The following is a 25000-nucleotide window of genomic DNA, read 5'->3' as shown; positions in this document are numbered from 1 at the left end:
TTGAAATTAGAAGTTGATGGCACCAGAGAAGCATGTCTTTGCAGAAAATCGTCAAATTGGGTTGAGGGGGTGGTTGTAACTCATAAATTAGGCCAGCGCTGGTTTTCTTTTCTTTACTTTGAGTCCATTTCATGATTAATTTAGTTCCAGTGAATTATTTTTACTCGCTACAGAGCAGAAAACGCATTTCCTAGCCTATTAATCTCCACTCCGGACCCATTTAGAGAAGTAAATGAGGGAGAAGTCATTTGAACACTTTGTTCTAAAAACAAGACACTTCTGGAATTCTAAAGCATTATTGTCCCCTGAAAGGGACAATAAAAATCATCAAAATAGGGAGCAAGGAATCTGCTGATGCAGTTAATTCCAAAGATACGTTTCTTGCCCCCCCCCCTCTAGCAGCAAAAGCAATGAAATACCAAAAGCAGTGGGCAAAATTTCTGGAATCTATTTCTTTGAAAATGTTTTGTTTGTTTAGAAGAGGGAGTACTTTTTATTCTCTCCGGTCCGATAAGCTTAACTCTCTATTTATGCTGCAACAAAACGTTTATCTCAATCTTCGTAAGAGATCACCAGGCTCAGCCCGAGGGTGGGGACAAATGGATCATCAGCTAGGAGCCTCTACACCCTCCCCATAAGAAACCCAAGTTCAGCTCCCCTTGAAGTCCCTTGACTCTTATCTGGCACCAATTTGCCTTGACCGTTAGATGGGATTCTTGTGTATTACTGTTCAGTTGCTATGTTGGGTCCGACTCATCGTGACTCCATAGGCCACAGCACTCCAGACTCCCCTGTCCTTCTCTGTCTCTCATAAAATGTCCAAATTCACGTTCATTGCATCAGTCATGCCATGTAACTATCTCATCCTCTGCCGTCCCCTTCTCCTTTTGCCCTACGTCTTTCCCAGCATCAGGCTCTTCTGCCAAGAGTCGTCTCTTCTCATTAGGTGGCCAAAGTATTCCAGTTTCAGCTTTGGTATCTTCTCCTTCCAACTCTGTCAGGGTCGATTTCCTTCAAGGATTGAATGATTTGCTCTCCTTGCAGTCCAAGGGACTCTCGAAGAGTCTTCTCCAACACCACAATCCAAAAGTATCAATTCTTCGGTGTTCAGACTTCATGGTGTAGCATGAAATAATCATACTTCTGAACATTCTCCTGGCTCCCTGCACCTGACAGTTTTGTACTTGCTGTTTCATTTTTTCTATTTTTTTTATTTTATTTTTTTTTGGTTTCTGGAAGTTAAACTTACGTCTTTATTATATGTCATGCTTTTTCAACTGTTTGAAGGATTTATTTGTTTACTGATTAGATTTATGTGCCAGTAAATCTAGAGGCAAACAATCCACTCTATGTTCTTGCTTTTGGCTAAGTTTATACTTTTATCTTGTTATTTTGAAGGGAAGGGCTGGGGGAGAAGAAACATTTTACCCAAACCTCAGAAAACATGTTTGTTTGGAAAGCTCCAAATTATTATGTTAATAAATACAGGGCATTTACAGTTGGAAAGGAAAATGAATCGGCATGTAAACCTCCACCTAACCTGTAATAATCATCTGGTAATCCTTTGCTATTTCATAACACAAAGGAGTGGGGAAGTCAATCAGCTATCACAGTCCACTAAGAGTTGCAGAGCATGTTCATTTACAGCTGATGTGTAATCTGAATAACCTTGCAGACCGCATTAACAAGCAACACAATGGTAGGGTGTACACATTGCCAGCTTTGATATCCTCCATTTCTGTTTCCAAATTGACTCCCTACTCACCTGCCCTGTCCTCAGATACATTCAGTGTTATTTCATAAATTAATTACCTTACAGTAGTGACGTAGCCAGGAGAGAACATCACCTGGCCATTGAGCCTCACTTGCATGTTGGATAATCAACTCAGCAGCCATATTTCAGATTTTTTTTAAAAAAAAGAGTTAGTTGGGTAAAACCGAGATGAGCAAACAGAGGAAAGTGCAGACAGCTCAGAAAAAACATTAATGAAAAAGAGATGAATTAGAATGGGCCGCTTATTAGGTCCAATGTGGTGTCTATTTAAATAATGGGCACATTCATTAGTGCCAGAGAGGCTGTGAAGAATGTGTTCAACGGAGCTGGTAGATTGAGGCTGACTGTTTGCCAAGAGTTGAAGAGAAAGAAGAAGCAAGGAGAGGGAAAGGCAAATTCACCTTTAAGAAATTCTCTTTTTCTTTGCATTTGAATGGTCCCAGCAACACAGGATATCTTGTTATTTAGGGCCACAAATTAAGCACAAGAGGATATTCAAGAGAAAGTTAGATTATACTCTTGCAAACAGAGCCTGTGATAAAGAGGCAAAGATCACTCCTCATCCTGTCTATGTCAGCATTCTATGTATGCAGTCATTAATTTATTCCAAAAATTCAACCTCGGTCTGCACATTTAAAGCCTCCACACCCAGATGGAAATAGGCATTTGCCTTATGCACAATTTTCTGCAACGTGTGCATTTTGTAGAAAACTCACCCCCATTTCCTAACATGGTCTTTTGTTTCCGATGCAAACTTTTTGCACGTGTATTCACCTTGATACTCAGGTTATCTTCACCTGCAATATCTTTGCAGAGAAAAATTCTAAGACAAATGCTAGAAGACTCTGAATTAGATGACTTGTTCCTATCTCCCCAGATGCAGTTTGGGTAGATCACACCATTCCACCTAGTAAGAAACACATACTGGATTTCTCTGAAAGGCCTGTCTTATATTTAGTGATGATTATCACCCTTAGCAAAAAAATAAAGCATCAAATGCTAGGCATCTCTAGTCAATCCATTCCAATCCTTCTTGTTATGACCACAATTTAGCTTAAAATTTCTGTTGCTAAGTGAGACAGTTGTTAAGTGAATTTTGCCCCAGTTAAGTTAGTAACAGAGTGGTTACTGTGAATCTAACTTGTCAGAAGGCCGCAAGAAGTGATCACGTGAGCCCCGGACACTGCAACCGTCATAAGTATGAACCACTTGCCAAGCATCTGAACGCAACAGAGAAGGAGTATTTTCTTGGTGATGCAAGATGGCAATTTTAACAGAAGAGGACCTGGAACACACCCACTCTGCTAGAACATACTTGGTGGGCAGAAACACATGGAGATTATTGGTCTTTCAGGAATGCCATATATTTATATTTTACACTTTATACTTGGGTTTTCTGTGCTGACTAATTGATCAAAATAAACAAGCTAAATCAATTAGCTGTTTGAACCCCCTGAACACTCCAATCAAATGATTTTCTGTCACTTGTTTTCAATAGATGAAGACAAGCGAAAAAGCAATGGGAGGGAGGGATGAAAGAAAGAAGGGAGATGGGAGGAAAAAGATCAAAACCAGGACAGAACAAATAGGAAGACAGTTGAATCTACCACAGCTCAAAGATACATGCCAAACAGAATGGGACAAAACCCGGCAAAGGAATTCTCCTTCTAAATCCATGTATTTTAATTGTGCTATTGTTTTGGCTCTGTGTATATTGCTGAAATATGCTAAGTCCCTAAACAAGGCCCTTGAAGAAAGAGGCGCAATGGCTCAGTGACTTAAAAGATGCCAGAGAAGGTCTATGCTGTGGCGGTTTGAGTCCTAGCACCACATGACAGTATGAGCTCCTGTCACTTACCTCAGTTCTTGCTAGCCTAGCAGTTCAACAGCATGCAAATGGAAGTAGATAAATAAGTACCACTTCAGTACCATTCCCGTGGGAACGAAATGGTGCTTCGACCCGCAGTGAGAATTCAACCAATGCTGGACCTGCCTGAAAGCGACATCTTGAATGCAAGGTGATGTTGGTGGTGGGAAAAGCCCCAGATGACACTGCAAAATGCTATCAAGTCTGAGTGTGGAGCTAGTTTTCTCCTTTGGTGCACCCTGTGTAGCATGTAAGTATGATTAGCAATCATCAGCAATCAAACAACTACTTTGTATTAACACTGTAGTCTCCTGGCTAGTATAACACCACCATGCACTAATTAATAAATAACCCATGGAAGAAAAAATGAGGACTGTGTGGAAGAAGCTAAAGGGTAGATAGGAACACACCCAAGCTTCCAAGGCCTTCTCTTCTACATGTTCAGCCATTACTAACCTATAAGAAAAAAAAGGGGGGACACTAAGTTGATAAGAAGGGCTTTCAATTCCAGGGGGTCTCCACTTAGAATAATTTATTCTCTCCCATGCCACTAATCCATCTTAAAATCCATTTGAGCCACCTTGAGCCCAATACATAAGCATCATCCTGGAGACAAATAGCATATTATTTCCTGAAGTGTATAGAAAATATTTTCAAGTCTACGTTCCCTGAAAGAACAGCAGGGGAGGGGGGGGAAGAGGAAGGGCATATTATACAGCCTAACTGAGAATGTGGGGAGAGGGGGGAAAAGAGAGACATACTTAAAAAGAGGTTTTGTTTCACTCTGGATTCTGCTGAAAAAAGGAAGCGGTCACAATTACCATTTTCTTGCTGGCGATGACAAATGCAAAAGAATGCAGAGAGCTTTGAGTAGGATCTAATAGTTTTTCTGGCAAATGAGGCATGAAAGTTATTGACCAAAAAAACCTCCAAAATCAGATGCCCAATGTGGTTTCTGGCACTTTATCTTCCCAGGTGACACAACTCCTAAAAGTTTAAGAGGACTGGAGGTTGTGGGCAGTGAGGAGAGTTCATGACGGCAACGTCAGATGACCCGATATGCCTCATGAGAAGAGGTAATGGGCCAAGCAAACTGGCGAAAGACCACTTTCTGAGTGCTGGATCTGAGTTGCCAAAGAAGTAAGGCTAGGATTTTGGACATTAATAAAAACAGATCTCTAACACCTTTGCCTGTCACTGTGATTGTAAAACTTGCATTAAGAGAGGAACATGGTACTTCAGCAACAGACCAGAGCAACTGCTGAAGGCATATGGTCAGACCCAAGGGTTAACAGTAATTTCATAGATTTGTGGACCTTGGAGGTCCATGTGCTTGGGGTCTAGTACAATCCCTTGTTCAAGGCAGGAGTGGACGAATGAATGTCCAATCTTTACTTGAAAATGTTCAGCAATGGAACACCCACAGCTCTGGGAGGTAAATAAGGGGGTGAGCGATTGAGTTGGCAGGATGCTCTTCTTTAAGTCTGGGGTATCATATATCTTGAAAGGCTTGGCTCAGGAAAGTGATCCTTGATTATGTCACTATATCAATGTCACTAAAACATGTGACAGCAGCTTTGAGAGTCAAGAGGGAAAGAGATTTGTGGCTGCTTCAGTCCTAAGACATGGGTAGGAAATCAGAGCTGAAACTGACTTTGCCCTGCAGACACTCACAAACAAACAAATACAGCCTGCAAAAGTGTGAAGTTCCTGATCTGTCCAACAGGTCAGGCTATCTGATGGCTGAAAGAAGGGACACCGCTAGAAATCCAAAAGAACATTAGAGTAGAAAGAAGGAGAAGAAAGTGAGATGGTTTCTACCTTTCCCTCCCCACACACACTAGTGATAATTTAATTCATTCCGTGCTGGAAGATAAAGGAAAGTTTGTGGGCAGTGGGCCAATTTTGGTCACAAAAAAGATGTTGAGATTTTGAAAAAAAAAAGTTCAGAGAAGAGCAACTAAAATGATCAAAGGCCTGGAGACTAAAACATATGAAGAATGGCTGCAGGACTTGGGTTTGGCTAGTCTAAAGAAAAGAAGAAATAGGGAAGACATGCTAGCAGTATTCTAGTATTTGAGGGGCTGCCATAAAGAAGAGGGGGGTCAAATTATTCTCCAAAGCGCCAGAGGGCAAGACAAGAGGCAAAGGATGGAAACTGACCAAAGAGAGAAGCAACCTGGAATTAAGGAGAAACTTTCTAACAATGAGGACAATCAGCCAAACGGACATCTTATCTTCAGAAGTTGTGGGCGCTCCATCACTGGAGTTTTCAAGAAGAAACTGGAGAGTCACTTGTATGAAATGGTAAAGGTTGTCCTGCCTCCACAGTCCCTTCCCGCTCTATTCTATCCAGTGAGTCTGTGTATCAATCAGAAGCGAAAAGATGTGTAGTTGGGTGATACACAAACTGTCAGAAGGCATCCAAAACAAGACTTTGTATTTTTTTAAAAAAGATTGCTTAGGTGATGGGGAGGCAAAATAATCTACTCTTACTTCAGATGCATCCTCAGATTTGAAGGAGATCTTGGCAAGCTAGTTAAAACATGCCTCCTGGTGGAAAAGAATTGAATTTGGAATGGTGTTTTTGAACGTTCACATCAGTAACATATTCATTCCAGGAGATTCAACATCTAATCAAGCTGATTTGGTTACTAAGAAATGAAATGAAAACATTTCATCTCATTGATATTAGGTAGGAGAAATCAACAGAACATGAGGCTTACACAGTGTATCAGTGGCTAATTATATGGAAGAAATATTTGGACAAGGTCCATCCCAAGACGGCTGTGTGGAGATCTGCCCTATCTCTGAATTAAGAGACATCGCCGTTAAATTAACTGCACTTATCAGGCTATATCAGTGGGAATATTTCCATCTTGCGGATGTGGCTATTTTGTACCATGGTGGAACTACTGTACTTGTTAGTGCAGATTTTTGAACAGACGGTGCTAGATGATAGAAGGCAGTATTCAGAATGCATGCAATACACATAGAGGGGAGTTTTTAAAAAGTGGCAGTGTTACCACAAGAAAGAAATGGGGAGACACTAATTCAAATAATCCCAATCCTGTTGGCTAGAGATCATCTTGCAGATTATAAAATTAATCTAACTTGAAACAGATTGAGAAATGACAGATTTGGCCCATAGACTGCCCGCTGCCAACTTTTTAAAAGACATTTCACAAAATCTTAGTAATAAAAAGAAGGGCACTGTGGGAGGACAGCAACCCCCCTCCAGAGAAAGAAATATTTTGGGGAATAGTATAAAGACAGAATATGATATTTCCCCCAAAGGATCTTAAAGGCAGAAAAGCAGGCCCAGTTTTTCTTAATAGCCCCAGGCAGAGGCCAAGTCTGTAGAAATGCAGATTTGATAATCCCATTCAGAAAGTCTGAGGCCCCATTCATGAACTACTACCAGGCAGAAGCCCATTCAAGACAGGATCTTTTGAAATCCCTTGCAGCAAAACTGATAGCTAACAATAGCAGAGTGATAGAATTAGAACCAGCAACCCCTCACCCAAGAAATCCAACACAGGAAGTAAGCCAACAGCCCCAGCCCCAGAGAAGCAGGATATGACCTTTGGTACATAATAGGATTAACCCACCAATACCAAAAAAGGGCACATTCAAAAGCTCAGGTCAAAGTTAATGCCACAGGAACTCCAAACACAAAAGTCCCAGAAGACATAAAAACCCACTCCCAGTAACATGTGGTCAGTTGCTCCAGAGTCTCATGTCTTGTGGTTCTGCTCTTCAATAAACTACAACCTTCTTTCTAAAGCAGTCTTCATGTTGTTTATTCCCAGCTTGGACTGGACTCTGATGATGAAGATTTTTTTTTCAACAGCATTATGGAAACATTACCATACTGACTCAGTTCTGAAAGATATTTTTTTCCAGTTGACCTGTCCATTAATATGGAAGGATGCAGGAGCTGCCAGAATTTCAGGCAAAATAATTTTTAACTAAGCACAATAACATACGAAGTATAGATGGGTAACAAAAAGCACAGTGCAATCCTTTTCCAGGTGCAGACAGACTTAATTCTGAAATTCTTCAGGAAACTTGAGTTCTGAAACTTTGACCCTCTTCCCATCTGTCAATCTGACATGTTTTCATTTGTTGGCTTTCCAGTGAGTCTGGAGATTGCCTTCCTCGCTCAAAGTTATTTTGTTCAAAGCCTTTAAAAAGGTAAAGGTTCCCCCACACATGCGTGCTAGTCGTTTCCAACTCTAGGGGCTGGTGCTCATCTCCGTTTCAAAGCCGAAGAGCCAGCGCTTGTCTGAGGACGTCTCGGTGGTCGTGTGGCCGGCATGACTAGACGCCAAAGGTGCACGGAACGCTGTTACCTTCCCACCGTAGTGGTCCCTATTTTTCTACTTGCATTTTTACGTGCTTTCGAACTGCTAGGTTGGCAGAAGCTGGGACGAGTAACGGGCGCTCAATCTGTTACACGGCACTTGGGATTCGACCTGCCAAACTGCCAATCTTCTGATCGACAAGCTCAGCATCCTAACCCACTGAGCCACCGCGTCCCTAAAAAAAAATGCCTTTAGCAGCTCCAAATTCTAAAGCTGGAATCCTGATTTATATCTGATATTAACCCATTTAGCCAGGCCCCAATGATTCCCTTTAATGACACCAATCATTTGTCAGGCTAGCTTCAGATTTGAAACTCACATAAATGCATCATTTCTACATTCATCTGAACCAGTCAGCATAAAAAAGGAAAAGAGTTGTCTCTATTTTCCTTCCTTCCTTCCTTCCTTCCTTCCTTCCTTCCTTCCTTCCTTCCTTCCTTCCTTCCTTCCTTCCTTCCACCCGCTAGAAACATTAAACACAATAAACAAGACAGTAAATATGGTCTCCAGCATCAAGAGCAGGTGGTGCTAATGACTGCTAAAGCATCCCTGAAGAGCAAGACTAAGAGCGCATCGTAAATTATGGAAAAGTTTTGATATGAAGAAGGAAGAGGCAATGCAGTCTTGTGTTGGAGGAAAACATGGGAAAAGAATTATTTCAACAACAACAGTATCAAAAATCATTGAGTGAACTGGAATGCCTTGTAAATTGATATCTATAGTAGATAGATTTACTGGGATATTGCAAACTACTAACCTGGAGATTTTAAATCTGGTAAAGACTTGAGCCTCTCAACCAAATTTGAACTGATGGGCAAAGATACAGCAAGAGTTCACATTATGCACACCTTGGTGGTTAGATTGCAATAATTAGGAATTCCAGTAAGAGCCATCATGCCAAGCAAGAAAACAGCCTCCATCAACAGATTATAGCTGATTTGGCTGATGCAACTCAATTCTTAAGGTTGCTTCCTGCTCTGATCAATTTAAATGACTAGTTCTGTTAAATATAGATGGCCATTCTTTCCTCTCAAATAAAACGAGTTGAGTCTACTGGGAACAACAGACTGAGGTTTGTGTACATTTTGGCTAGCATCATAGAACAGGGGATAGGATCAAAAATCTTGCTTATTAGATTTTGGCAAGACTTATTAGAAAAACAAGGATTGTGTTTACCTTTAAGGATATTGAACCTGCACATCATGAAATTTTCAGTGAAATCTGCTTTCAGTTCTTTGTTATCATTTTGAAATTGCTAATCATGTTCTCTTATGTAGAATACATATAATTATATATATAATTCCCTTTTCCTGTATCTTTCCCATTCATCATTAGATAAACATGTTTGTTATTATATTATATTATTACTATGGTTATTTTTGGTTGATTTTTTTTGTTTAAATGTATCTTTTAAATGTTGTGGTGGTCATGGTTGTTGTTTTTCTTATTCGCCACTCAAGAGCTGTAACAGCAAAGAAATTTTCATAATCAGATGCAAACCTCCAATAACTTGCACAGATGGATGGAAAATAGCTCGACAAAGCAGCCGAAAATGATATGGCTAATGATCATGAATGCTCACCTCAGACTAAATACCATCACACACACCATAGATAAACTGTGACCCACACAATACACAGAAACGCTGACGATCACCATCGAGACTACAAGCTGAAAAAAGGAAAACAAAACTCCAAATCAAACTGCTCAAGCTAAACCCCAGAAACAAATAAGGTTCCTGAACTCAAATTGGTGGCCAACATGTCCAGCTGTCCATTCCCCATTGTAGAACACAACACCCTTCAGAAAGGTCACAATTATAGCATAGATAGATAGATAGATAGATAGATAGATAGATAGATAGATAGATAGATAGATAGATAGATAGAATTTTTTGCAGCCACAGAAGCGGCATCTAAAACCACTGGATTTGCCACAGAGACCTAAGAAAACATAAGGTAGATAATCCAGAAGAGCAGAAGAACACCAATTCAAAAACAACTCAAAGCAGAGCAGACCTCAAAAGCCAAAAGAAGGCCAAACCATCCTTCCAGCAAGAAAAGGATGAACCACAGCTAGACAGAACACAATACATACAAAGAGCCAAAGAACTATTTCTACCTACCTCCTAGTAAACATCAAAGAAATGCAGAAACAAGACAACCTGATCAATAGCATCTTTCACAACCTTATCAAGAAAGTCAACTCACAGAACAAGAACAATGGTGGCTAAAAAAAACAGTGGACCCCATCCTTTCAGGCTTCTATGGATGGCCGAAAAAACACAAGCTGGCCTGCATTTTCATCCAATTGCACTATTACCAGGGTTCCCAAGATGGAATAAAGAACTTACAAAACAAAACAAAACTTGGACATCTCGGAGTATGATACATTTGCATTTGCATCCTCGTTTTTCTGTTTGCACTAGATATCCCCTAGTAGCTAAAATGTAAACTTAGCCAATGCCTTATGATCTAAGTACTAGAAAGCTCCTTTTAGCTGACATTAATTTCAATGCCAGATTACATAAGGCTGAGAAATCATCAACTCACACTCACACATACACGCATACACAGAGCACCCAAGAATAGTACACAAAGGTCCCATTTCCTGGTACCTTGAAAGCCAACAGCTAATTCGGTTTTAGATAAATTGTTATTGGTCTGACCTTTGTGACTGCAGATCAGCCATTTCCTCTTCCAGGTCCAATAGTGTCTCTGCCTGGCTCATCACTTTCTTGCTGCATGGCAGGGATTTAAGCTGAAGGACCAGAAGTCCAAGGCAGAATTTGGCACCCATCTCCTCCAGTTCTGAAGTTCCCATCTGAAGACCCTAGAAGCAAAAAAGAAGATGAAGGGAGAGAAAGTAACGTTAGAATCTAAAAGGAAAATCCATAATCAGCAATAGCTTGGTTCCTTTGTTTTACCTGCATTGGCTCCAGAGAAATCAAAAAGCAAATGATTGTTCGCAAAACTTTCCAAATGGATATGAAAGTGGATGAAAACAAAGAGCCTTTTGGCAGGCTGTGGGCAGGAAAACATGCAGACAGTGATGTTTGATACAAAGAGAGATGTCTTACAACATGCAAGCTAGTGATCCTCCAGATTCCCAAATCTCAGCTACCTTGGTCTTTTTAGTAGTCCTCCCCACCTCTTTACTTTCTTGCTGCAATGAACAAGAGAAATGTTGCCCCAGGCAGGCTTGAAGAAACATTGAAATGAGTTCCCTCCATCATGATTTCTTTTCTCCAGACACAATAGAAACTTAATGATCACTAAATGCTTGTCTTTCACTTGTGTACTAGATCTGTGGGCTCACTTCCTTCTACCTCTGAGTCCTCCCCTCAAACTAGCCTGTCCCTGAAAATGATGACTAGCAGTGCCTAGCCTTTCAACCTTTATTACATTTATTCACTAGTAAACTAAACTTTCCTGGGCTCCAAGATCACTGCAGATGGGGACTGTAGCCAAGAAATTAAAAGACGCTTGCTCCTTGGGAGGAAAGCCATGGCAAATCTAGACAGCACACTAAAAAGCAGACACATCACCCTGGCAACAAAAGTGCGTATAGTCAAGGCTATGGTCTTCCCAGTTGCAATGTATGGCAGTGAAAGCTGGACCGTAAGAAAGGCTGAGCGCCAAAGAATTGAAGCCTTTGAACTATGGTGCTGGAGAAGAATCCTGCGAGTCCCTTGGACTGCAAGGCGATCAAACCGGTCAGTCCTAGAGGAGATGAACCCTGACTGCTCTTTAGAAGGCCAGATCCTGAAGCTAAAACTCAAATACTTTGGCCACCTAATGAGAAGGAAGGACTCACTGGAGAAGAGCCTAATGCTGGGAAAGATTGAGGGCAAGAGAAGAAGGGGACGACAGAGAATGAGGTGGCTGGATGGAGTCACAGAAGCAGTAGGTGTGAGCTTAAATGGACTCCAGAAGATGGTAGATGACAGGAAGGCCTGGAGGAACATTGTCCATAGGGTCGCGATGGGTTGGACACGACTTTGCAACTAACAACAACAAAACTAAACTTTAGGTGCACTTCAGTGCAACAAAGCTTCAATCAAAACAGCTCTTTGAAAGAAACCACCTCATCAAAGCTTCTGAAGTGACAGATGAGAACGAACTAGCCCACTGTCAGCCAAACACTAAAAGGGGCTTCTGTATATATGGAGAGAATGAGACGTGGAGCAGAATTACTTCACACAGATTTACTAAATGAACACTTGATTTTGTTGAAAGAAAAATCTTCATCAGGGTCCAGCCCAAGCTGGGAATAATCAAAATGGAGACTGCTTTAGAAAGAGGTTTGCAGTTTATTGAAGAGGAGAGCCAGACAGAAGCATGGCTCTGGGAAAGCTGATCACATGTAGTATTGAGTTGTGGGTTTTTATACCTTCTTGGGCTTTTGTTTGGAGTTGGTCCTGTCGCATGAACTTTGACCTAAGTATGAGTGTGCCTTTCTGGTATTCTGATGGTGGTGGGTTAATCCTATTATGTCCCAAAGGTCATATCCTGCTTCCCTGGTGCTGTGGCTGATGACTGTTGGACTTTTGGTGTGAGGAATTGTTGATTCTAGGGATCTTTGTCTTTTTAATCCCAGTTTCCTGAGTCCAGTCTTTCTGACAAAATTATCACATCTGCATTTCTGCAGACCTGGTTTCTGTCTGAGGCAGAAAGACTTGGGGTGGGGGGAGGTTTCTGCCTTTAAGAATCTTTGGGGAAATATAATCTGACTTTTAAAATTCCCCAAATTATTTCTTTCTGGGGGGGCTAACTTCCCACAATCTTGTTAATTTTATTTATTCGTTTTCATTCCTGCCTTTATTCTTTACAAATAACTCAAGGCAGTGAACATATCCAACACAACTCCCGCCTATTTTCCCTACAATAACAACCCTGTGAGGTGGGTTAGGCTGACAGATAGGTGACTGACCCAAGGTCACCCAGCTGGCTTTCATGGCAAAGGAAGGACTAGAACTCACAATCTCCTAGTTACTAGTCTGGTGCCTTAACCATTATAACCATTATACCATAATGGCTCTCTAATTGTCATGTATCAATAATGGGTGTTACTCCCAGGATGCCTACTCTTCAGGGGAATGTAACCTTTTCCCAGGGAAAGCATAATTCTCCTCATCTTTCCTACTACCTATCCTAATCTTCTTATGACTATAACTTGCTACTTGTATCTTACAATTTATATTGGATTCTTTTGTACCCTGGTAAGATTTATGCTGTTTGCTCAGCTAGTACTCTATGACTATCACTAAGTTTTGCACCTTATGATTTATAATGAAGTGTTGTATTTCACGATTTATGATGAATGTATTTTCATGTTGTATATGATCATGATTACCACTATTACTTGAATGTACACTGAGAGCTTATGCACCGGAGACAAATTCCTTGTGTGTCTAACCACACTTGGCCAATAAAGAATTCTGTCCTGTTCTATTCTTCCCTTCCAGAATTTGAAGAACTCACTTGCTGCTATATGTTAGGATGGCTAACTTGTCCAGGCTTGGAAGCAATGCAGCAGAATTATCCCTGGCAAGTACTTGGAAAGGAGAGCATTTTAAAAATCCAGAATTGTTGGCCTGAGAAGTTGCAAATAAATAAATAAATAAATCCCCCCCCAAAACAAACAAAAAACCATAAAGGGAATTAACAAGAATCCTTTTCCAAATTATTAATAAAAAAACCTTGATAGTTTTATCAATGAAATTAGCAAAAATCAGCCTAAATTTAAAGAACACTTACATCTATACCAAAGGTATATATCTTCCTCTAAAGAGTTGTCTTCCTTTTTATTTATTTTTATCCCACCTGTATTACTTTTTGCAAATAACTCAAGGTGGTGTACAAATCCAACACCCCTTCTTCTTTCTATTTTCCCCACAACAACAACTCTGTGGGATGAGTTGGGCTGAGAGAGAGTGACTGGCCCAAAGTCCTCCAGCTGTATCTCATGGCTAAGGTGGGACTTGAACTCATGATCTCCTGTGTTCTAGTCTAGTGCCTTAACCACTAGACCAAGGTTCTTCAAAGTTGGCCCTTTTATGACTTGTGGACTTCAACTTCCAGAATTTCTCAGCCAGGCATGCTGGCTGAGGAATTCTGGGAGTTGAAGTCCACAAGTCATAAAAGGGCCAAGTTTGAAGAACCCTGCACTAGACCAAACTGGCTTCAGAAAGTAAATAAAAAAGGCCCTGTATGGACTTCAGCTCATGGAAATTGTATGCATACTGTGTACTGCTTTCTTAAAAATATCACTAAAATGATGTGCACTTGCCTTTTTCCAGTCTGCATTACAAATCTGAGCTTCATTCCACACCCAAGGACTAAACAAATCCACCTCAGTTTAGCTTTGAAATTCAGACAAGCCTGGCTAGCTGCTGCTTAAGGATTTCCATCTTTCTGACACCCCTCCTAAATGTGGATAAGTGTGTATTCCGGAGTATACGTTTGCTAAAGAGGCATAACACTGGAGGAGATTTATAGATTCCAAAAATCCGAGGCAGCTTCTGGGCTCGCTCTTTGCACTGTTCACGATAGCTCCAATTAATATGCTGTCCAACCGCTTGCTGCCTGAATTAGTGGGAAAGGAGACTGTCAATTTATTTATACCCAGCCACAGGGCATTGCCACTCTGTGTTTGTAAAGCTATTATGATGCAGAGAGCATTCTGTGAGCATACATGTGCAGACTAGCTGGTAACAAGGTAGATAATGCCAACTATTATCCCCAGAGAGAGCACCTGGAATATTCTATTGCTCAGTGGACTTCATTTTCTTTCCCTGATTTTGTCAATAAACACAGGGGCTTTAAAAACTGGTGCTTATTATTATTTGTGTGGGGCTAATGCTCCAGCTCCCATCTGTGTAGCCTTTCCATTTACAAATGAACCCTGATTGGCAATAGTTCTGCTAGCCAGGTTGATAACCAAAGGCCTATTCATGCCTTTCTCTGTACTTCTATGCATCCTCTGGAGGAAAGCTCATCTAATAATGGAAAATATTCGTTTCTGAAGACAAAGAAACCAAATATTAGACCTTCCCAGATCATTATTTGTGCAGTTCTGCTTTCCTGACTGTGAAGGGATGGCATTTCCTTGCTCTGTGTCTCTTTCTATAGTTTCTCCTGAATATCTTCCAAGATATTATTTCACCCGCCCTCTTTCACCCATCTATTTTCTAAGGAATGAATTTACACTACAAAATACAGCCTTCAAATGTTTAATTGGCTTTTGGTTCAAGCTATTTAGGATATTGCTTTGTATCCGCTGCTACTCTTTCTCTCTCTGTTCAAAATATAGTCTGTTCCTTGAGGCAAGGATACTGCATGCTGACATGCTCTTTGCACACTGGTGTTGCTAAATTCATAAAAGTAATATTCTCTTCTCCTTTTAACTTCCCTCTACTCCAGCAAAGGGAGGGGATCCAAAAGAACAAACAGTCTGGTGATTTTGTTGAGTTAAAAACTGAAGCCCTGACTTGATCTGAAGTGAATTCAAGTGTGCTAAAAATAATTCCCCCCCCCCAGCTCTTATACCTGAGCTGCCAGTTTTACTAAAGCAACAGATGGGACTCTGAGCAGGTTAAACAAAGTGGAAGCAATTACAGCGGGGTGTTTCCCAAGGCTGTTATTTTGATTTTTTTTTTCATCGTTATGATGTTCCTGCCCATAAAGTTGGCTTCCTTTTTTTAAAAAAAAAAATCTTCACACATTCATAGAATGCTCAAAGGAATCATGAAGCCACAGAAAAGTTTCTGTACGGTTGCTTCCTTATGCCTTGGAGATCAATTGGTACTTTTTTCTCTGATTGAGAAATTGCTGTGGTGAAGAAAATCAAATTCTGGGATGGCTGGAATCATCTAGCCATTGGTCAGGTGAGATCAGCCTCTCATCACTACTGTTCTATAATTAGCACAACAATAGTTGGATGTCTTAAGAAAACAGAAGTTACTTAGATTAATGGCCAGAATAGGACGTCATCTAACTTTTGAGTTTGGGAGTAAAGATCAAAGTAGAAATTAGGTTAAGATAAAGTTACAATTGGAGATTTGATTTATACAGGAGGTATGAAACTGTTCTCCACTGAACTATCTCCTTGGCTAAATATCTATGGAGATTCTCCATCACCCAGGTCATGGTGGTCCCAAAGGTGCTTTTCCAAAAGGCCACTGGGCTTTCTTGGGTGTTTTTTTTTTCCTTGAAAATGTTTCACTTCTCATTCAGTTCAGTTCAGAACTGAAGAAGCTTCCTGGATGAGAAGCAAAATGTTTTCAAGGAAAGAAAATGAGAAAGTTCAGTGGCCTTTTGGAAAAGCACCTTTGGGATATCTCCTTGGCTGTTCCTTTAAGACAGGGGTCTTCAAACTTGGCCCTTTTATGACTTGTGGATTTCAACTCCCAGAATTCCTCAGCCAGGCACGCTGGCTGAGGAATTCTGGGAGTTGAAGTCCACAAGTCATAAAAGGGCCAAGTTTGAAGACCCCTGCTTTAAGACATAAAGTATTTTTTTTTGTAAAAGCCAGTATAATGAAGTGGTTGAGATGAGCTTGAAAATCCCAAGTTCACGTCTGTCCTTGATACTTTTAAGAGAAAATTCCCCCATGACAACTATTTTAAGTTCTCACAGAAGATGCGGACCATAAATATGAATGTGTTGGCACTGACTATTCAGCACGTCATGAGCAATTGACCACAAAGGAGCAGTAAATAAAGAGTTAACAAATTTTGTTTCTACTCTTTGGCTAAATAATTGCTAATCTGGAGTCACTTTTCCACCTTTATTCCTAGGCACATACATATACAAGGCCATTTTTTGGCCTCTCTTTTTGGCAGGGTATATTTAATCATGGGCTAGTTTTGGCCTCTTCCTATACTGTATTTCTTGTAAGTAAATCTTATTTTTCATTTATTGCTATGAGGCCTTTTGCACTAATTCTTTCTCAGATTAGATTTATGCTCTCAGGAATGCACATAAAGACACAAGACTGCCTCATCCTCCATCAAAATCATTATCACCACCACATCATTGCAGCTTCACCAAGCTAAGTGCCTCCAAATGTCTTTGATGCTAAACCCATCAATTCTACCCTGCACATTCCCTGGTTTAAAATGGATCTCAAATCAAAAGCATTTAACAGGATCAAAGTTGACAACAGTCAATATAAACCAATTAGCGTACATGATATAGTCAACCAATCACTTTCAGCTCTGTCATCTAACCATGAATTATGAACAAGGCTCAATTTCACACTCCACACCCTGCCATAAATTGTGATTTATAAATTCAATGGCTGGAATCATACTCTATGCTAAGTGATTGGATTAGTGCACTACAACCAGAGTCTATGTAAGACTATATAAGTAAATACTCAGTTCTATTACAAAACTTCCTTTAAAACTCAACAGCATACGGTGTACCTCTGATGAAGGCTGATAATCTGTTCTGTACTTCTTTGATCTTGCTAAAATGTTAGATATGAAGGACAAACCTCTCCTAGTTATTCTGGTGAGAAATTTACATCCAGCTTACTCTGTGATCCAAAAGTAGCCTAAGTGCTTTGGCTGATCTGGTTGGCTAAACAAATATCCCTGACCTCCTTCACTGGTTTATATGCTTTTCTCCTAAAGGCTTGTTTGATAAACTGGGAGTTGGCTCTAGAGCCGGGTTAGGCAACCTCGGCTCTTTTATGACTCATGGACTTCAACTCCCAGAATTCCTGAGTCAGCATAGCTGGGAGTTAAAGTCCATGAGTCATAAAAGAGCCGAGGTTGCCTACCCCTGCTCTAGACAAACCATAGCTGCAGATAGTCTTTGGAATTTGGAATGAAATCCTTTCATCCTTTACTAAAACTGAGTTGCACTTCAAAGGATACCATTTCCCATAGACTGAAATGTCACGTGAGAACATCAACCATATATAACTGAGCCAGACACGAGAGAAAAACAAGGTGCAAAACAATAGGCTTTAAACATTGGCTGGTCTAATCCACGACTTTGTTCTAAGACAAGGATGTATAAGGCAGGATTATGGGTCTATGTGGCCCTGTGAGCTCCTTTGTGCAGATGCCGATCATGTGCTACAAGGCTTGCTAGACAATCCAGGCTCTTGAGATGTGCTAAAGGTGCTTCATTAGAGAAAGGAGGGATAATGTGTTTTAGAGGGGAATTTTCATTCAGGCTTTCCCTATTTATTTATTTATTGAATGCTTTCCCGGGCATGCTATTCATTCACAAGATAACACCCCAGAAGTATTGAGTTTTTCTCCCCTTAAAATTTCATTGAACTGAAATAATGTGTTACTGGGTTTTAACGATGGAGTGGGATGGGTGCAGTGAGGTCAGAATAAAAGGGTTTGTGGGCTCCAGCTTCTGATCTACGTGATGCATCATGATGCTCTAATGATACCCAAGAGAACTAATAATTGATTCTAGCCATTAGATGTGGGAGAGAGGGAGGGAAGAGCCTGTGATAGAATCCTTGTTCCTCTGGCTGACGAACGGGACAGAATCATTTTCTTCTTGGCAGTCCCAGGGCAATCGGTAGCTAATGCTGGGTTGGTAGGAAAAGAAAAAATAAGTTCCATCTCAGAAAAGTTTAAAGTCCAGGTGGACTTCCCCTTCGGTATAAAGAAAGAGATAATATCCTGTCCTCTTTCATCCCTGGCTGGTCTTCCTAATAGCAGGATATCTTTCCTCATTTTTATACAGTCCTAGGGCAGCTAGAATTGGCATGGTTATATGAATGGGAAACGTCAAGGCACCCAAGGAGTTGCTTTGTTAGAATGGACAAATGGAAACCAGAGAGCAATATTAAGGACAGGCACTCTGCGACATGTGATCAGCTCTACCTACTGCTTTCAGAAGCATCAGATGCTCTTTGAGTTGAGCACAAGCTATGTTTCCCACTGAGATTCGTACAGAAGTATCTGCAAAATCAAAAGGCAGCACATTTTCTCCCCTGCTGTTTCCACACCACTTATTAAAATAACACTATTTTTAAGCAGGATATCACACGCATCCAAAATGCCTTTTGCATGTCACTCCTTCTTTAGAAGGACCAATCCACTGGGGAAGGAGCCGGAGTAACAGAAGTGACGCACACTGTATTTTGAATGTCAAAGTTTTAAGCCATTGCCTGTGTCCTCTGTGCTGAATTCCACAGAAGAAATGGAAATGGCTGGGGAAAAAAAAGGTTTTGCTGGTCTTCTCTTTAATTCATTTGATCACTCATAGTTTCTCCGCCCCTCAAAAACAATGCATTATCCAGAAGGCCTTATGTTAGATAAATGTAAAATGTTTAGGGAATGAGAAAACAATTCTTATATTTAGCAATCCTTTAGTGATCTAAATTATGTATCAAAGTAGGTCAAAGAAAGAAATTGCAAGATTTCTGGAGGGATTTATAAGAAGTTTTTATTCCTGCCAAAAAAAAACCTCAGAGGTCTGTAGAAACTGGAGTTGTGTCTATGCTGTCTCAGTGCCTGGACAATATTCATACCTGGATGACCATCAGCCAACTAAAACTTAATTCTAATTAAGACCCAACTGCTGATGGTGAGCAGGATGAAGTGTCTGGAAGAACAAAGCCAGATGGTCCCTTTTATGTCATTCTCAAGAATCTGACTAAAATTATGTATTTAAGTCTTAATGTGAAAGTTAGTTTTCATGCAGACAAAGAACAAACAAACAAACAGGCTATTATCAAACCAAGGAATAAAAGGAAATTGTAATTCCTGCCTCTAAAAGAATTGCTTTTACTTAAGCTGGTGGGAGAAAAAAAGATCATAAAATATTTGAATGTGCATTATTATTTGAAAAGCTCTCTCACTTGACATCTAGCAGTTGGAAGAATTCTTTCATTATGGTTTCTTAGCTTTTCTCTAATAAAATCTATTTTTCAGCAGTTGCATTTTTTGTGGACCAACTTAGTTGTTTGAAGTCCCATCTGAAGGGGAGAAGGCTGACATCTGAGATTAGGGCATCATGTGAAAAGCAACAAAGATGACTAGGGGACTGAAGAATGGTTGCAGGAATTGGATATGCCCAGTTTAATGGAAAAAAGGACTAGGAGTGACATGATAGCAGTGTTCCAATATCTCAGGGGTTGCCACAAAGAAGAGGGAGTCAAGCTATTTTCCAAAGCACCTGAAGGCAGGACAAGAAGCAACAGATGAAAACTAATCAAGGAGAGAAGCAACCTAGAACTAAGGAGAAATTTCCCGACAGTGAGAACCATTAATCAGTGGAATGACTTGCCTTCAGAAGATATGGGTGCGCCAATACTGGAAGTTTTTAAGAAGACATTGGTCAGAGATTTTTCTGAAAAGGTGTAGGGTTCCTGCTAGAACAGGGGGTTGGACTAGAAGACCTGAAACATCCCTTCCAACTCTCTTATTCTGTGATTTCTCACCAAGTTATCTTAGGTAAGTATTATGGTCCAAAGCAGCTTCCATCCTCTCAGCCCTTTTTCTCTCAAATCTTAGACTCATATCACATTACTAGTAGTCTGCAAAGTGAATTACTATCATCTGCTTAATATGGAGCTTCTTTTGAATCAAATTTAGTGAGTTCAGGCACACAACATGCAGCCCTCCTTCCATTCTACCATTCTCATACTTCAGAAATTTAGAAGGTTGTCTGTGGCTCTCAAGGTATTGTTGTTGTTGTTAGCTGCGAAGTCGTGTCCGACTCATCGCGACCCTATGGACAACGTTCCTCCAGGCCTTCCTGTCTTCCACCATCTTCTGGAGTCCATTTAAGCTCACACCTACTGCTTCAGTGACTCCATCCAGCCACCTCATTCTCTGTCATCCCCTTCTTCTATTGCCCTCAATCTTTCCCAGCATGAGGCTCTTCTCCAGTGAGTCCTTCCTTCTCATTAGGTGGCCAAAGTATTTGAGTTTTAGCTTCAGGATCTGGCCTTCTAAAGAGCAGTCAGGATTGATCTCCTCTAGGACTGACCGGTTTGATCGCCTTGCAGTCCAAGGGACTCGCAGGAGTCTTCTCCAGCACCACAGTTCAAAGGCCTCAATTCTTTGGCGCTCAGCCTTTCTTATGGTCCAACTTTCACTGCCATACATTGCAACTGGGAAGACCATAGCCTTGACTATACGCACTTTTGTTGACAGGGTGATGTCTCTGCTTTTTAGTGTGCTGTCTAGATTTGCCATGGCTTTCCTTCCCAGGAGCAAGCGTCTTTTAATTTCTTGGCTACAGTCCCCATCTGCAGTGATCTTGGAGCCCAGGAAAACAAAATCTGTCACTACCTCCATTTCTTCCCCATCTATTTGCCAGGAATTGAGAGGGCCAGATGCCATGATCTTGGTTTTCTTAATGTTAAGTTTCAACCCAAGTTTTGCACTCTCCTTCTTCACCCGCAACAAGAGGCTCTTTAGTTCTTCTTCACTTTCTGCCATTAGAGTGGTATCATCTGCGTATCTTAGGTTGTTGATATTTCTTCCAGCAATCTTAATTCCAATTTTTGATTCATCTAGCCCTGCCTTTCTCATGATGTGCTCTGCATATAAGTTAAATAGGCAGGGCGACAGTATACAGCCTTGCCGGACTCCTTTCCCAATTTTGAACCAATCAGTGGTTCCGTGTCCAGTTCTCACTGTTGCTTCTTGACCCGCATATAGGTTTCTCAAGAGACAAATAAGATGGTCTGGTACTCCCATCTCTTTAAGAACTTGCCACAGTTTGTTATGATCCACACAATCAAAGGCTTTAGCATAGTCAATGAAGCAGAAGTAGATGTTTTTCTGGAACTCCCTAGCTTTCTCCATGATCCAGCGTATGTTGGCAATTTGATCTCTAGTTCCTCTGCCTCTTCGAAATCCTGCCTGTACTTCTGGTAGTTCTCGATCCACATACTGCTGAAGTCTAGCTTGTAGGATTTTAAGCATGACTTTACTAGCATGAGAAATGAGTGCAATGGTGCGATAGTTTGAACATTCTTTGGCACTGCCTTTCTTTGGAATTGGAATGTAAACTGATCTTTTCCAATCCTGTGGCCACTGTTGAGTTTTCCAAATTTGCTGGCAAATTGAGTGTAGCACTTTTACTGCACTGTCTTTTAAGATTTTGAATAGCTCAGCTGGAATACTGTCACCTCCACTAGCTTTGTTGTTGCTCAGCTTTTCTAAGGCCCACTTCACTTCACATTCTAGGATGTCTGGCTCTAGGTCAGTGACCACCTCATTGTGATTATCTGGGACGTTAAGCTCATTCTTGTATAGTTCTTCTGTGTAATTTTGCCACCTCTTCTTAATCTCTTCTGCCTCTGTTAGGTCCCTGCCATTTTGGTCCTTTATCATGCCCATTTTTGCATGGAATGTTCCCTTCATCTCTCCAATTTTCTTGAAAAGATCTCTGGTCCTCCCTATTCTATTGTTTTCTTCTATTTCTTTGCACTGTTCATTTAAGAAGGCATTCTTATCTCTTCTAGCTATTCTCTGGAATTCTGCATTCAATTGGGCATATCTATGTTTTTCTCCCTTGCCTTTCGCTTTCCTCCTTTCCTCAGCTATTTGCAAAGCTTCCTCAGACAGCCATTTTGCTTTCTTGCATTTCTTTTTCTTTAGGATGGTTTTGGTTGCTACCTGTTGTACAATGTTGCGAACCTCTGTCCATAGTTCTTCAGGCACTCTGTCTATCAGATCTAATTCCTTAAATCTATTTGTCACCTCTACTGTATATTCAACAGGGATATGATTTAATTCATACCTGAGTGGCCTAGTGCTTTTCCCTACTTTCTTCAGTTTAAGTCTAAACTTTGCAAGGAGAAGCTCATGGTCTGAGCCACAGTCAGCTCCTGGTCTTGTTTTTACCGACTGTATAGAGCTTCTCCATCTTTGGCTGCAGAGCATATAGTCAATCTGATTTCTGTGTTGACCGTCTGGTGATGTCCATGTGTAGAGCCGTCTCTTGGGTTGTTGGAAAAGAGTGTTTGCTATGACCATCGTATTCTCTTGACAAAATTCTATCAGCCTGTGCCCTGCTTCATTTTGTACTCCAAGGCCAAACTTGCCTGTTATTCCAGTTATCTTTTGGCTTCCTACTTTAGCATTCCAATCCCCCATGATGATAAGGACATCATTTTTTGGTGTTACTTCTATAAGGTGCTGTAGGGCTTCATAGAAGCGGTCAATTTCATCCTCTTCAGCACTGGTGGTTGGGGCATAGACTTGGACTACTGTGATACTGAATGGTTTGCCTTGGATTCGAACTGAGATCATTCTGTCATTTTGAGGATTGTATCCCAGTATTGATTTTCCTACTCTTTTATTGACTATGAAGGCTACTCCATTTCTTCTGAGGGATTCTTGCCCGCAGTAGTATACCTGATGGTCATCTGAATTAAATTCACCCATTCCTGTCCATTTTAGTTCGCTGATACCTAAGATGTCGATGTTCATTCTTGACATCTCTTGTTTGACCACGTCCAGCTTTCCTTGATTCATGGATCTTACATTCCAGGTTCCTATGGAGAAAAAATCTTTACAGCATCGGACTTTCCTTTCACCACCAGACACATCCACAGCTGAGCATCCTTCCGGCTTTGGCCCAGTCACTTCATTCTTTCTGGCGCTACTAGTACTAGCCCTCTGCTCTTCCCCAGTAGCATATTGGACGCCTTCCGACCTGAGGGGCTCATCTTCCAGCGTCATATCGTTTTGCCTTTTGGTACTGTCCATAGGGTTTTCATGGCAAAGATACTGGAGTGGTTTGCCATTTCCTTCTCCAGTGGATCACGTTTTGTCAGACCTCTCAGCTATGACCTGTCCGTCTTGGGTGGCCCTGCACGGCATAGCTCATAGCTTCATTGAATTACGCAAGCCCCTTCGCCACGACAAGGCAGTAATCCATGAAGGGGTCTCAAGGTATATAAAGCCCATAATAGCTTCAAACTTGCACATCTTATAATTTTATCCACATCCCTTTTCCTGTGTAGATTTTGACAGATGAGGAAAGTTATCAGGTTGTGCTATGCCACTAGCTGTAGTGTACAAGAGCTATACTTTTTAAAGGTCTGGATCCAAGCTCTAGAATCTTTACCCAGTTGAGGGTAAGTAGGCCCCAACAGCTTGTAATTTTACCTGCCTTTGTAAAAGTTTTCTTTGGTGTAGAGAGGCCTTGGTACCATTATTCATTCTGATTTTATGAATTAATGGACAGGTGATTTTATAGATTGTATTGCTAATTATTTTGGCATGTATTGTAAGTTTTATTGTAATCCACTGAGATGTACACCATTCAAAGAGCATAACATAGCTGTAATAAATATACTTAACACAATGAAGGGGAAAGTAATTCTATGATTTGGGGTTATTGTGAACCCTCTAGATGTGTATGTAATTTGGGTATTATAGAAATATTTAAATTTGAAAACTGTATTCCCCTTCACCAAAAAAGGAGATCTGAAAGCACTATAAAATCAATCAAACAATCTCCATTTGGAAAAGAAACACATATAATCTCTGCATTTTTATTAGCAATCCTGCAGAGAAGCAAATGGTTGAATAGATACACCAGGACAATTCTTCCCACACATTCTTATATAACAAGCCTGGCAAATGTGGAGCAGAGATTCAAGGTTGAGAAAGGTATGTGGGAAGCCTCCAAAACAGGTCTCTTTGCAGGGAGAGACTGGCATATAGGCTTCCATTATCCATGTACAAGAGTAAAAGAATCAAGTTTTAATAAAGGAAAATATCTGTAGCTCACGGTTGAAATGAGAGATCCTTGGAGCTTGGTGATTTTCTTGTAGATATTTCATTCCCCAAACTAGGTAGCCTCATCAGTGTTAGAAGGAAGTAGGGTTTGTGAGGAGGAGGAGGAGGAGAATGACAATGACAACGACAACAACAATGACTCTGGGGTCCTTGGTGCTCTCTGAGCTTGGTTTTCTTTCAGATGTTTCAATACCCAACTGGGTAACATAATCAGTGCTAGAAGGAAGTGCGGTGGAGGAGGAGGA

The 25000-nt window shown here is 40.8% G+C and overlaps 1 protein-coding gene across 1 annotated transcript in view; it reads right to left on the bottom strand.

Moving 5' to 3' along the window:
* AGBL1 (AGBL carboxypeptidase 1) overlaps positions 1 to 25000 on the bottom strand; it is a gene marked incomplete at both ends in the record, with an annotated part of 348471 nt that overhangs the window by 83261 nt on the left and 240210 nt on the right. Inside the window, one exon of the mRNA XM_083371322.1 lies at positions 10677 to 10840. Coding sequence (XP_083227448.1) covers positions 10677 to 10840 — 164 coding nt within the window. The remainder of the gene's footprint in view (positions 1 to 10676; positions 10841 to 25000) is intronic.

The sequence above is a fragment of the Vipera ursinii genome (assembly GCF_947247035.1).
Source record: "Vipera ursinii genome assembly, chromosome: 11".
Classification (NCBI taxonomy): Eukaryota; Metazoa; Chordata; class Lepidosauria; order Squamata; family Viperidae; genus Vipera; species Vipera ursinii.
This window is presented reverse-complemented; position numbering and strand designations above follow the sequence as displayed.